At 42.5% G+C, this 14994-nt stretch overlaps 1 protein-coding gene across 1 annotated transcript in view; it reads right to left on the bottom strand.

Annotated features, from left to right (window-relative positions):
• LOC121328449 (protein kinase C zeta type-like) overlaps positions 1 to 14994 on the bottom strand; it is a 78952-nt gene that overhangs the window by 24967 nt on the left and 38991 nt on the right. Inside the window, exons 6-7 of the mRNA XM_041273117.1 lie at positions 3614 to 3699; positions 947 to 1078 (exon numbers count right to left, since the gene is read on the bottom strand). Coding sequence (XP_041129051.1) covers positions 947 to 1078; positions 3614 to 3699 — 218 coding nt within the window. The remainder of the gene's footprint in view (positions 1 to 946; positions 1079 to 3613; positions 3700 to 14994) is intronic.

Raw genomic sequence — 14994 nt, 5'->3', positions numbered from 1 at the left:
CGGGGAGGTCTCAGTGGCACCAGCCCTGTTCTTTAGTTTAATATCTCAGACACTGTTGATACTCTAACAAGCCAGAGGGGGCAGGTAATGCATACAGGAAAGAAAAGACAGCAATAAGTGAGTCAAGACATGCACAAGGAGCCTGGGATTTCCATGCAGTGAAACCGGATCTCCAGAAACTCTTCTGTGCAAGATACACAGGTGCAGTAAGCCAGGGCACTCTCAAAACATCAAATAAAAGGTGCTGGGCATTTGTAGGTCTTGCAGTGGACACCCAGACTAACATGGCCCTGACCTCTCCCAAAATGCTACGTTCCAATTCAGACATTAGGAAAAGCTATTTTTGAATGCTTTTCAACTTGCAAACCAAGGGCACACAGAGTTCTTGTCACCAAGACCTAGATTCTAAATTTGGTATTCTACATTTGTACAGTTTACTAACTGGCCCTAATCTGAAGCCTCAGCTACTGTGACTATCTACTTTGAGCGTTTTTTTTTTTAGTGCCTGCAGGTACAAACACCCAAGTGCTGTTGTGTCAAAATACATCATAAAAATGCCGGTGCATTGTTAACATGATGCAGTCAGCTGCTTCTATAACAGGAGTCGTTCAAGGTGGTCGTGCTAGATATGACTTTAAAATTCATCGATTTCCATGAGTTCCAGGCACACAGTGAATGTTCCAAGTTTTGTAAGGTACTGGGGGTCAAAAATATGACTACTGTTTTTTTCATTAAAGCAGTATGTATATATATATATATATATATATATATAATATATTATATATATATATATATATATATATATTTCATGAACTATACTATCAGAGAAAGCCTGGGGCCATGTATGCATCTGGATCATGTTGTGATCATGTACCGAGCACGAAGTGTCAGAGTGGCAGGTGATTAATGATCATTTGGTAGACAAACAGAAGCTATCCGAACTCACCATATGCCTTTGGCAGGTCAGAGGAACGAGTTTGTGACAGCGCTTATGGACCAGCAGTTTGCAGTTGATACACTTGTAGCCCTGCCTTCCGAGACCCCATATCCTTTCACTGCAGTGGCCACAGTAAGCTTTCTGTGGGAGGCAAGACAGACAGACAGACAGAGAAGAAATCAGAGCAAGCACATTGCATCAGACTGGACAGTGACATCACCAGCTGTGCGGAACAGAATCACACATTCCAGAACCACCCAACATTCCAGAATCACACCTCATGGGGTACTGTACTGGCTGGTGTAAATGCTTTGATGCAGCAGCAGTTCTGGAGCCAGCTACAGCAATCCTGTCTATACTGTAGATGACACAGAGAATCCCTTGAATAAATAAATAGCATTCAGCACTAAAGTGGGTGCATTAATAGCAGACCAGTCAGAGTTCACATTTATAAGAACAGCTAACAGGGTGCATTAACTTTATTACTTCCAACTTGTACAACAGCAGTTTTCAAAACAGCCACAGTGGATTTAACTGGAATACACCCTCTGAAATGATTACTGGAGCAACAGAACTCCTAACGACTCCGATCACTGTAAAAGGTTAACCCTGGTGTGAAGGACCAACACAGTGTCATGCATGACCAACATCTGTGACAGGCTTAGTAACACAGACAGGCATTTCTGCTGCTCTTAACGCATCCATGTTCTCTCACAGTTCATTCAAAGAGAGCTGCACAGTCAGCTATGCACACGCACCAGCACGTACGGTAAGGCGAATACAGGTCTACTGTATGGGATAGATCAATCTATTACTGGCAATGCCCTGCCATCCTGTGGATGTTTAATCTTCTAGGGCGGCTAGCAAAAAACGCCCACTGCTGCTTTTCACATTGCAATGGGGAAGTTCTACCGATTGTGCACCGAGACTGTCCTTGAAAGCTGCATAGGACATGTGTAAAAAGGAACGGCTGCATGTGCATTAGCAGCAGACAAACATGATCATCAATTAAAGAGACATCCAAAGACATTTGAACCAGAATTGTTCTTCCTTTGTGTTTTTCTGCTTTACAATAAGTACAGTTTAAGATTCTTCCTCCAGATTGGTTCGCACCATTAGCTTGCTTGTCGCGTGCAACAAAACAAATGGCTCTCGCATCCTTGTCGGAAAAAATGATATCGAATAAAGCTAGAAGAGTTTTTGCAAGGTTAATGGATGTCCTCCTTATCTGCAATCTGGAAAGCAGTAACAGTTTTCTGTGAGATTGAGTGTTGCGGCAATATTTCAACGCGCTTAACAGATTTTTAACAAAATGCTAAACCAAAGTGTAACAGCCTGATCTCAGCTGGCTATGAAGCTCAACACATTGGAAATGCAGCTTTATCATCACTGCAGGTAGGCAAACACCAAGAAAATGTATCATTTTTAGGCGTCAGTTTCTTATTTTATACCGAGGCATCATAAAAGCACCTGAAGGGCTTTATTTGTAGAGTTACATTTTGACTTCACTTTCGCGGTTAACAAAATTAAAGTTACCATAACAATATTGTTAAAAAAAGGGGCTGTCTTTGTGTAGGACACTCCATTTATAGCACAAAAGAGAGCAGCTAGCACAAAATGAATGACCTATTTTCCACGGGCAGTGTGAAATACCTGGCTACTAGCCATCTAGTCACGCCAAGACAAAAAAGCAAAAGAGGTCCCAAGCTGAGCTGTGTGACACTGCTCCTGTTTGACTGGGGCAGGCTATTGTTAGATGATGGCACTATCTCAAGCATGTGTCTGCTTGCCTTACTCGAAGTTGAACTTTTTGACTTTCTAATGCCACTTAATTGAGTTCAAAGGTCACGGTCCAGAATTACGTGTATAACTGTCAGTCAGGTTCTTACAGTATGGTTTTTAATGACGTTTTCCTGAGCACTTGACTGCAGAGCTAGGCTATATAAAAAGCAAAAATCGAGAAATCAAACCTTACCCTTTCTGTAGAAGCATGGCTTCTGTCAACAATCCAGCATGTATAAAGAAAAGCAGAACCTTCAGAAAGTGCTTACAGCACAACCCCTACAGCCCAGCAGGTTAAAGAAATATCACAGGTTTCTTTTAATGGATTTGCTTACACTGGAGGCAAATAATAGCAGCTTGTGCTCCTTTGACTCGTAAAAAAAAAAAAAAGTGCATTTCGAAGGAGATCAACAACAAGGAAGCACAATAAAGCAGGAGTCAGGTGCATCAAACAGTGGGGGCAGCACGACCATTACACTCAGGGGGGAAACATGAAAAGGCATCTGCAGGCAAGCGGCTACTATCCCAGTTTAAAAAATAAATAAATCAGCAGCAATACAGAAACCGGTCCCCTGGAGTATTGCAGAAGCTAATAAAACAGGCTAAAGCGAAAGCATTGAGAAATAAAATAGGCCAACCAGTTTTAAATAATGCATCAAATGCCTCTGCTGCTGCTGCTACAGTGTGCAGAATTATTTTGTATTCATTACTGAACCAGTCAGGCAGCATGCATACCAAAACACCAGAAGACAACAGCAGCAGCAGCTGCAGATAAAAGGCAATGAGAGCTGGGACAGATCAATACCACCTTCTAGCACAGCGAGGACCTTCCCAGATCAATACCTGCTAGCCAGCGAGGACCTTCCCTTAATCCCTTCACAGAGCCGCACTCACCCTGTTAAAGCGCTTGGCCTGAAAGAGATGCCCGTTCACGCGGTACAGCTTCCTCCATCTTCTGGCTCCGCGACGGTAGATTGATTCTAAAACAGAAATGAAAAAGGTGTAAAGGAGCAGCATAGTGAGACCGGGGAGGTGAAGAAGAGAGGGGTGGCTCTCATTTACAGCAGGCAGGGAGCGTGTGGTCCAGCCTAGCCTAGCTGCTAAACCCTTCGCTAAGCAGTCAGTCTGATCAGAGAGGAGGAGACAGGAATTTAAGATGTCAGGTTTTTTTTTTTTTTTTTTTTTTTTTTCCTGAGATACAAACACACTCTCTCTCTCACACACACACAGCACACTCCCTCAACTTCGTCGGTCTCACTCCACTGGCGGACGTGAGTGTTCTCACTTTCGCGACGAGCTTTACTCGTACTGGCAAGTGCGAAACCAGCCATGGTCGGGATAGAAGGACTAGACGACCAAGAGCTGCTGCCATGCTAACTAAGAGATTTTGTCTTTACTTTTTTACCACCACGCCATTTCCTCGTCGTATCACACATACCATAGAGTCCCCTCCACTTTCTTCTCTAATCAGAAGAGAGGGGTGGCTCTCATTTACAGCAGGCAGGGAGCGTGTGGTCCAGCCTAGCCTAGCTGCTAAACCCTTCGCTAAGCAGTCAGTCTGATCAGAGAGGAGGAGACAGGAATTTAAGATGTCAGGTTCCTGAGATACAAACACACTGTCTCTCTCACACACACACACACTCACTCACTCCACTGCCTCTCCCTACTCTCTCCTGCTCTTCGCTTGTCCCACGTGATTCTAATCTCGCTACTATATCCACTACCCAGGTAAGCTGCGGGGGAGTTATTGTACAGTGCAGTTATAAGCCTCTGTAGTATCTGTTATGGTAAATAAGGGGATGAAGAACGCTCTAGGAATAAGGTGTGAAACAAAGGCCACCTTAAGAGTCCCCATATCAAAGCCATTCTTTAAGTCAAATAAAGCTAGTACAACTTACAAACCAACCAACCCACACAACTTAAAATGGGAATGTGTGTTGTTAACACAATGGCAGCTAAGCAATTAGATTGCAGTTGAGAAATGCATACTCAGATTAAAAGAATTGTCTAGAACTTAAATTATAAATCACACTTCACGCTGCATCCAGCATCACCAGACGCACAAGTAGCACAGCATGCCAAGGGAGGGGGGGAGGGTTAAAACAAACAGTCTGCTTTCTTCATGCACCATTTCAGGCATCATTTTAGTTGCAAGTAGACCTGCGATTTTCTGCCAAAGCACAAATTCAACAACCCACAGCATCTCTTGCTAACTGAATCGACACTCAGGGCTCTGATTTGCAATAGGCAGCACGCTGGGGTTCTTGACTGGCACCTCAGCTGTACTGTAGTTAGTGTGACCCTTCATTGCACTTTTTATTATTTATCATTAAAGTGCTTGGGAAGGGTCTGTGCAGCGTAACCAAGCATAGAGCACTGAGGGGGGCTAAGAATTCACCAACGCATCCATCAAAGGGTTTGAGCTCAGAAATGATTCCCCTCGTTCTGCGTTCTCTCTTTCGAGCACAGCACAGCCCTGGAGACACGGACCTCTCTCAGTGTAGACCATCTATAAGAACTGATTGGCTAGCCAGTGACGGAACTGCAAAGCTTCAAGCCACAAAAAAGACACACACAGCTCGCTCTGAAAACAAAAAGGAAAAGCAAGCACCATAGCAAGTACTGTTTGGGGAGCGTGCCAAGCAGTGTGAAACAAAAAAAAAAAAAAAAAAAAAACAGGGAGCAACAGGCCACTACATTATCAGCAGGTCCTTCTCCTGAGACAGCAGTGACATTAACTCCTAACATAGCTCTCTACACACTACTCGTATCCCAGTCACTGCACGCTCTCTAGATTTTTTTTTTTTTTCTTCTGCTGCTTTCAGCAGAGTTGGCTTTTCAGCGCTTGTGAAGCAGCGTATTGGATCGATGGAGCTGCAGACTGAAATCTTCAGGGTATCCTGAGAGCAGGTAGCGTTGCATTACAGCGCAGTCATTCTCCTCTCTCATACCCGCTGCAACATCGCTGTGTCTCAACCCTGCCCCTGCGATCTAAAGCTTTGTTTTGCTAATAGTATTAAGGCACAATGCCAGTGTGGAAAGTATTGTAAGAGACTGTATCTCCCATTTACCTGCAATTTCACTTCACTGCAGGTCCACAGGGAATGACAGGGCCCCACCTCATTAGCACTGTTTCTATGGTAACCCACAGCAGCCCCATACCCCATGGAAACAGCGGAATTCTGTGCCAACACTGCAAAACAGCTTTACAAATACAAATACATTCTAGCCTTTGACAGCAACTACGTTGACCTATGATTTGGTCAAATAATGTTTTAAAAAAAGGTTAAGACATGCATCTGCATCCCTAGTGGGGCTGCTTTACAATTGTCTGGCTTATCTACTTATGGAGGTTTCTTTTGTATTATTTAAATTTACAGTTGTAAGGCGTAGATCTAAATATTCAACGATTGCTCGCGCACAAAAGCAGGGATAGAAGGATTACAGGTCAGAGCACACAACGAATCGGCCTTCACAAAACCTCAAATTTGGAAGCAAGGTAATTTACTTAGAATAAAACGAAGTAATGCCAGTTTCCTATGTATGGGTCTCTCTTCATTACCGCTCGCTTCTTCACTGTGGTTTAGGTGCTGCAGTTTCTGTCAGTAAACACTTGTTCGGAAGCCAACAGTCGCCTCCCTACAAACCATTAAACCAGTGAGATTGCTCCACTTTAGCATGCTGTGCATTAGCAATGAGACAGATGTTTTACAGGCAGATATTTCACTTGAATATTGCTCAGACCTCCTCACTCCACACAGAATTGAGACGACCCAGTTAAAACAGCCATGTCTTTTACAGCAGCCAGCACCACTTCACAGACTAATCCTGTGCACTTCCAGTGCCCGAAGGGAATAGACTGCAAATCAAGCAGCTCCGTTTCCATCGCTTCCCAAATTTCTCAATGTTTCACTATCATTTTATAATGCTACTGCGACTTAGGGATTAGCCTTTCCTGTACCTGCATGATCAATAAAACTGTCTGGATTTAAAGTGCAAACGGAGGGCTGCAGTATGCATTACTCTTCATATGTGAAGCATTAGAATCGCTCATTGGATGTCTAATGAAGCACTGTTCGGACAGAGACACAGCTCGCTACATTACATAACATGGTTACGTTTGGCTTCATTCATTGCAGGCATACACTGGTACAGCGCTGAACTACTGCAGTGCTTAATAAAAGCATTGTGATTCGCGTGTACACACTGGGACCAGCTTTTATGAATGTCAATGCCCCTTCCCTCTCACCCAAAACTATAAAGAAATTCACGCAAGGATGTGTGGATTTTAGCTGACTCCGAGCTTCCTTCAGCGCAGCTAATCTTGTGTTTTGAGACGGTACATGCATTCTGAAAGCAAGTGACTTGCGTCATCAGAGGCCGATGATGGATATCAGCAAGAGAAACGACTTCACTTTATTTCTGTCCCAGTCCGGCGAGAGGCTGCCTACTCACGTGGGAATGCACTGGAATACAGCACTGTCTGCAGCCAGCCCTTTCAAACGAACCGCACCTGTACATGCACTACAAGACAGAAAGCGGTTTGAAACCCCCTTGGTTTCATCATCATCATCACACAGTATACAGCAGTGTGCACATTTATTAGAACACCTCAAGGTCTGTCATTTGTATTCATTATATACCTGCCTGCATGGTAGAGTGTGAAGATTTCAATTTTTGCTCAGTAATCAGAAGATATAGAAACAGGCAGACCACTTTGTGTTTAAATTAGGCATCTTAAAAAAAAAAGCTTCTAAAAAGCCTCACGCATTTGACCATTTGTGGCTAGGTGTTCTTTTTCTCTTCCTATTTTAAATGAAGTGCATGTGTGGCCTATCTAAGCCATCGATTACAACGGACAATCGTTTCCCTTTAACAATTTTCCAAGATTTTCAGTTCCAGTCGGTTTGATTTCATAAGCACAACAAAATCAAAACCACCGAAGCAACAGGGTGTTCTAATACATCTGCACACTGCTTATTACTGTAAAAGATAAATGACTACCAAATATACAGCCTTAAAATTGTAACACTTCTAGTAGGATTTTGGCATAGCATGCAGTGCCACCGGTGGTAAGAAAGTGTAACTGCAAATTCTTATAGCGCAATCTGTTTTCTTAAAGCCATTTTAGATACCATCCCCCACTGTTTTCCAATGAAAGAAAACTAAAGCAACCAGGCAAGCCATAATAAACAATATGCAGCAGAGTAATCCACAGACTACCAGCCAAGAAATGCTTTATAAAACGCTCTATAAATTAAATGAACTAACTGAAGAACTTCAAGCAGAACCACACAGTAAGCATTTCAGCACATCCATTAGTAACACAACACAATGGATTTTAACCATTTAATGTGTGTGAATTTTAACAACCAACAAGATAATAAATTACATTATTTCACTCTAACTACGGATCAATCCGATTTTTACCCTTCAGTGCTTGGTGGACTGAATTACCTTTCCCTTGAGTTAATGCTTCTGAAAACACTGACTTGACAGTGTACATAAATAAGAAAGCTGTTGTAAATGTATCTGCAGAGTTGTATTTATCCTTCATGTTCACAATTCTGCCTTTATTACAATATTCCCCTTTGAGAAATGGCTGTGTTTTTAAAAGACAGTTAACAGCAAAGAAACTGTCACAAGAAACTGTCTTTGCACGCTGCTTTCTGAAGCTATCGTTAATAACAGGTAAGCACAAGATTATCTGTTGCTATCGTTTGGAAATCACTGGGGATATCGTTTTGCTAAATTCAGTTTCAAGTTTTCACAGTGGAACATTAAACACACTGCTCAGCACTAAGATTTTTGAACCACAAAATCAAAAGAAACTAATAAATAATTAAATAAACAAAACTACACAGCAATAAATATTTGTACCAGCTTGTCGCTGTTCTCATACTACTAACAGAATTACAAATTACACAGAGGATTAGCGCCAGAGAACAAAAATGCATGAATTACTAAACCGCTTGGAACACTACATTTGAAATCATAATTACTGTTAATTATTTCCTGATTAAAATGCATGGCTAGCCACCTTCCTTTACAGTTCAACTGCAAACATTCAGAAAGGACTACGGAAGTGCAAAGGGGGCGCAAAACAATTCTAAAACATGGACACATGCCACACAACGGCAACCTTTTTACAGCAACAACATACCACCATGCTGCTGGCTTCTCAAAGCATTCCCTCCGATCCACTGGCAAAGCCATCGGCCCATATCAATAGAAAACAAACACTCATAATCCTTTTGGCAAGACAGGAGAACACTTTGAAAAAAGAGACGCAGAAACAGAGCACCACCTTGGGAACCCAGGATGTGAATCCAAAATTTAAATACAGCAGTGTTTTATTCAACAGAGGGCTGTGAAAGTTTGCAGTTTGACGAGACGAGTTTTTACTGAAAAGCTCAGGGAGGGCAGAGTGGAGAAGAGAGTTGCCCTTGTTACTTCTGACTGTCGGCTATTCTATAAACCTCTGTTTCTATTTCCAGTCGTGTGCCCTGCCGCGCTCGCTCACTGCTGTCAGGTGAACGACACTTACCCCAAGGTTTTGAGCTGTGGGAACATGGGATTGCGATGTATGGGAAACTACAGGAAGACACGGAAACTGGGAAAATGTCAAAGTGACTGTACCAAGTTACAGTACATTTACCATAAGCTTTTAAAAGGCTGGACGTGGTTAGAAAGGGTGGTTGATTTATTTGAGTAGTTAAAAAAAAGCATTAGTTTTATGATGACTCCTTCTTTGTGTATTATGAATTCTTGCCCTACCTAGAATCTACAGCAGCTCTTAGTGTAACGGAATGCATTCCTGCGATTGCAGTGTAATATGCCTACTCACCACCATGTGGCATATAGAAATACAGAACCAAAGCTTTTATATTCTAAATGTGTCAAGGAGTATTAGAATATGAGGCAATGCGCTGTTAAAATGAGTGTAACTACCCTTCTGTATTGAACACGGTAACAGAACACACAGTGCTACTTACTGTTTCTTACAAAATCTAGCAAACTCATTCCTTCCTTAAAAGAAGGGAATCTAACACTGCGAGATCAAACACCACAAAGTGCTGGAGCAGTTTGCGCAGATTTAGCTAAGCTGCTGTTCTGGAGTAGAGCGATTCTTATTATCCCAGGGGTATGTTCAGCCCTGCTTTCTCCTTTCTCTCGGCACTGACTCCCATCTTTTATTCTGTAGCGCTTGATGTTACATAACGAATAATGGACAATAAGGATTTTTTCTGGATCAAATTGCATAACTAGTTTTGAGTTCTGAAAAGGATAATTTGCGAAGTGAAGGTCCCTTGCTGTTGATTGGCAGAACTTCCCCTAGCAGGCGACATTTGAAAGATGCTGAATAAAAGGATTTATTTTATTTTATTTACAAAAAATAAAAATAACAAAATGTTTGCTGCCAAAACCGAATGTTCCAAGTGCATGCGTGAATGCAGAACACACTTTGAAATGTAAAGGTTAGCAGGACTGAGAGCACTTCAAATCAATTACAAAACCAATGCTTGGAAATCAGACAAGTCTTTACAGAAGTTACCAGAATTCAGACATACTTACCTGTTCAAATGAACTGCAAAACAACACTGACAGAGGCTCAGAAGTTAAGACGGCAGGAGAAGCAATGACTGCTTATTGAATTTAAATGAAAGCAGTTTAGAAAACACACACTGGACTTCCCTTTAAAATAGACACATCAAACAATACCATTTAAATAAAAAATATCCACTGTCGCCTTAAAGGGTAAGTGGTTTTGGCCGTAACTGTTACCCCACTGGCTCATCCAGAGTCGGGTATTTAGTTCATGGTCTGCACTCAAGTATAAAATTAATTTCCAACGCATCGCCTTGATGCTAAATGCTCACTGTCTAATACCAGTTCTGAATCGATAGAAAACAGCTGTAACCATAACACACACACACAATCTCCCTGTTAAAAAAACAAAAAGATTGTTTATACCGGTTACAAGACAACTGATGCAATATAAAGCCATGAGGCTTTCTGAACATTCTGATTCCTAGGCGTCTAAAGCAATCAATGTGGACTGATGCTGTGCCTGGGTGCAGTGTTACAACAGGCGGCTACTGGAACCAAATGCTGCTGAAACAAGGCATTGTTAAAAGCACATTAACATTAGGTATCTGGATCAGTTGCTAACCGGCATCAATTAGCCTCGTGTGCACGGTGCACGAGCCTCGTTTCCCACCCTGCACAGAAAATAAAAATGAAAAGGGTACCTTTTATACGCAGATATAACAACAGCGTCAGAAGCATCGCTGCCAGATTTGGAAGCCAGATCCTTGAATTAGAGCCCTCCTGTCATTTTAAATGTATCCCCCTCAGGTACTTCTTATTTTCTCACCCTGCAGAGCTCAAAGGCTCTCGAGCAAATACAAATAGCTGCATGCACAGTCAGCTCCTGAAATCTGGTGGAATATCATCTCTGGGCATGCAGCGTACTAAGAGGAAGGAAACAGCTCCCTCTGTTTAACTGATTTATTTAACCATGGTTACATACATCACTGGGTTTGCTAATGATGCACAACGCATGTCCCAGCCAGCTCGGTACGGTGTGGGTCAGAATTGAGCTGATGTAATAACACAAGGCCTCCAGGAGATGGTGCTCTTTGTTAAAGTTTTTGTTAAAGTATTAGTTCTAACTCCATGTCTGCTTCTAAAACACAAACACTGCTCCGAGGAGATCTTCCATCCTCACCCTGACCCTGTCGTCAGTGTTAGGGCTGACCCAAGACAAACCTCTTCTAAATGGAACTGCATAACTATAAAATCGTACAGTTTACCTAGCACATTTATCCTTGAACTGATCCCTCACGGTCCTATAGAGTAACAGGACCGGCCAGTCTGTTTTAAACAGAACAAGTAATATTACATTTGGGATTGAGCTCAGCTCAGACACAGAGGGAACCATTTCCTTCCCGCATTGGAAGATAGCAAGTTATTTCAAAAGGGAGCAGGAGGGGTCTGTGTAATGTTCTTGTTCTTTGTTGACAGCACATTTTTGCGCAGGGAGGGAAAACGAAACTGCTGTGTCAGAATCATTCTGAATCAAATGAAAGGCGGAGAGCATAAATCTCAACGAAACAGACAGAGGGTTTCAAAACGAACAGTAGGGCCATTCCACCAGTCCAGCATTAGAGCTGAATACGAAGAACACTGTTTTAAATCTCAGCTGTGGGTGCTGTTGGGAAGATGGGATACACCATGCATTTGCATTCATGCAAGAGCACGATTTAATGAGCCAAACTCACAAACACAAGTCTCCTTCCAGATGAGAACCGCACAGATGTCAAGTCACAATTCATGGCTCTGGTGACATCAGTCTGCAGGTCATAACTTTGTCACGTGACAGCCCATTAGTTCCAGGAGATGCCCCACCAAGACCTTGCCCCCAACGGCACCTGTATTAGATTTCAAGGAGTTTGTACTTTTACAGAATACACGTTAGTCCTCTAGGTTTTAATGGTGTCTGGACTTCCTCACATTTTCCATCTGTCTGGTATTGAAATGCACATTGTTCGGGGTTTTAGAAAGATGGAAGGAAGTTGTACCAAGAAGGAAGCAAATACCTTAAATCCAACAAAGCATTCTCTCTATAGCAAAGTAACTCAATCCAGAGATGAATGGAAGTTATATAATGGGGTGAATCATGCTTGTTTAACAGCTGTGAGCCCACCAGGCTAGGGAGAGGGGTACCGCCTTGGTAATTTACAGATTCATCTCCAGGAGAGAACGCATAACAAAACATGAATTCATTCCTGAACTGTGTAGACAGCTTGCTGGAAAACGAAGGCTGCCTTTTATTTATGGGTTCCATGGAGGAGTGCAGGGTGTTTACACTGGCTGGTACAGATAAGTCTGCAACATGGGGGGGGGGGGGGGGGTGACAAGCAGCTGCACTTTTCATTCTTCATCCAGCCAAAGAAAGACTGAGGCAACATTAGAAGCTCTTCATACCGCTGACACAGTAAGGAGGGCATTGGGTCAGGGTTCATTCAGTAAGGCTGTAGTTAGTTTAGTGGGAGACAGGATGCTTGTAATAGGGACATTTACTCTTAAAACTACAAATTTTACTTGACTAATTGAACAGCTTCTGCAGAAGGAATAATAACTCCACTACTCCCAGTTTACACCACAACCGCCGTTCTATCTAGCATGGGATACACTTGTTATGCCACTTGAGGGATAACATACGAGGGAAAACTGCAGCTCACGTGACACCACCAGCAATGTCAGCGCACAGAGTGCATACATGGAAATGTGCGTAAACAAAAATCAAACGCCGTACAAAAAGCGAAAAAATAAAAAAGGTGCCGTGAAAACGGCGTGCGCTACTCCTAACGGAGGACCTGCTTGCACAGCTCTGCCATCCCCGGACTGATCTTTACTCTTCTAAACAAACCCGACTCCAGCTACTGGCCCACCCGTCGCGGTTCCGGTTTCTTCTGTTGGCTCCCATCCCGGGTTACCCTCACGGCGATCGGAGGCTTTCAGCAAGATGTGTCGCTCTCCGTGTCCGGGTGGCGGGGACCATGTTCATCCCATTGGCTTTGCAGCAACCCTGAATAAGCTTATATACCCGATGTCCCTTTGGAACACACCAACCTGCTGATTAGATTCTACAGCTGTCAATCACAGGAGCGTCAGGTACTTCATTAATTACAACAACTCCAATAAACACAAACTATTTACAATATACGTTTACAAAAAAAAAAAAAAAACACACACACACCCTCTTCTCCTGCCCTGCCCCAATCTGAAATACATTTAAGATTACAGATTGAGTTGGACACAGGATTTCCTTGGGAAGTTCACACTGCATTTGCATGAAAACGCAGTTTCTGCACATTTGCCATTGGAGTGTTTCACATGTAGCCGAATCTCAGCTAGAATGTTACATCAAGTGTCCTTTCATTGCAATAGGAACCCTACCCGTAAGATCACAATTAGAATTACCGAGGCGTTCTAAAAGCATACCTTGCTGTTCTGTACCTGTGAAGAGTCAGTAAAGATCCCAACCCTCCACAATGTATGTCTGTTTCCAACAATTACTGCTAATTTCCCAAAGATTTAATAAGATCGTACTTCATTTAGTGCAGTGAAGCGCTGTGCCTTCTAGTGTCTAAAACCATCAGCAGCACAAAATGGCAGGTGCTGTGCTGTGCTGTGGTACCTGTAGTCTGAGTGAAGTGTACAGTTTTTTTGACCTCAGGCTTGTTTTTCAAACACTTCAAAAAACAAACACAAATTGCTTTTCTATTATTAAACTGGGTTATGGCCACTGGCACAAGGAGAGAGAGAGACACAACTATAAAAAGAATGCGTGAAATTAAAATCATCCAGACACAAATCAATTCAGCACACCTTCTGCATCGCAGTCACACAACACCTCATCAAGAACCGTTCACGCAGATCTAAAAATAAGCAGTGCTGAAAATCAAACCAAGAGAGCTAGATCCACAAATACTAAGAATTAAAAAACAAACAGACTTAACGTTTCTAAATGATGTTAACCCATTAAGTGCCAAATTCACGCACAAGCTGTATTTATGTAATTTGATACTATATTTAGATTTAACATTGTGCAGTTATCATAACACTATAGATAGAGAAGATTAAAATAACAGCTTAAAAATACAAAAGTAACCCTTCCTCAAATGAGGACAATGGCACTTAAATGGGTTAAACCCTTTAGAAACTTACTTTGATGCCTTTAGAGCTCGATGTCAGAACTAGAATTTTCTATGCAGGATTTCATTAATTAAATACAAGAGTCAGGCTTGGGTGGCATGAAGAGGGAACTTGTTCCCTTATTCCAGAGCAGGACTGCGGACACAAACATGCTACACACTGCATCACACCAGGACTCCCAAGAGGTAGGTTTGCAATCAAAGGTCTTTGCTTCTACTCCATCAGGGAGTATCAGTGCAGCTGGCAAGGAGAGTCAGAGACCAGTAACCCAAAAGCAAACTTCTTTCATGCCAGCACTCCTAGTGCTGGAGTAGAGTTACTACACCACCTGAAGAACAGAGACCAGCCGAGGGCAGTGCCTGGTGAAGATGTCTCACGATGTATAGCAGTACTCTCATTTCTAGAGAGAAAAAACTGTATGCGCCCAACCAAGCTGTGACCTGCACTGCTGGAAAAACATGTGCTTGGCTTACCAGGTATAGAGACTAGTCTACCATTGAAGCTTTACAGGTACTGTGCAGCATTAAATTGCTTCCCCCACATCTGTGTTA

This window comes from Polyodon spathula, chromosome 16 (assembly GCF_017654505.1).
Source record: "Polyodon spathula isolate WHYD16114869_AA chromosome 16, ASM1765450v1, whole genome shotgun sequence".
NCBI lineage: Eukaryota > Metazoa > Chordata > Actinopteri > Acipenseriformes > Polyodontidae > Polyodon > Polyodon spathula.
Note: the sequence above shows the minus strand (reverse complement) of the source record. Positions and strands in the feature narration are given on the sequence as shown.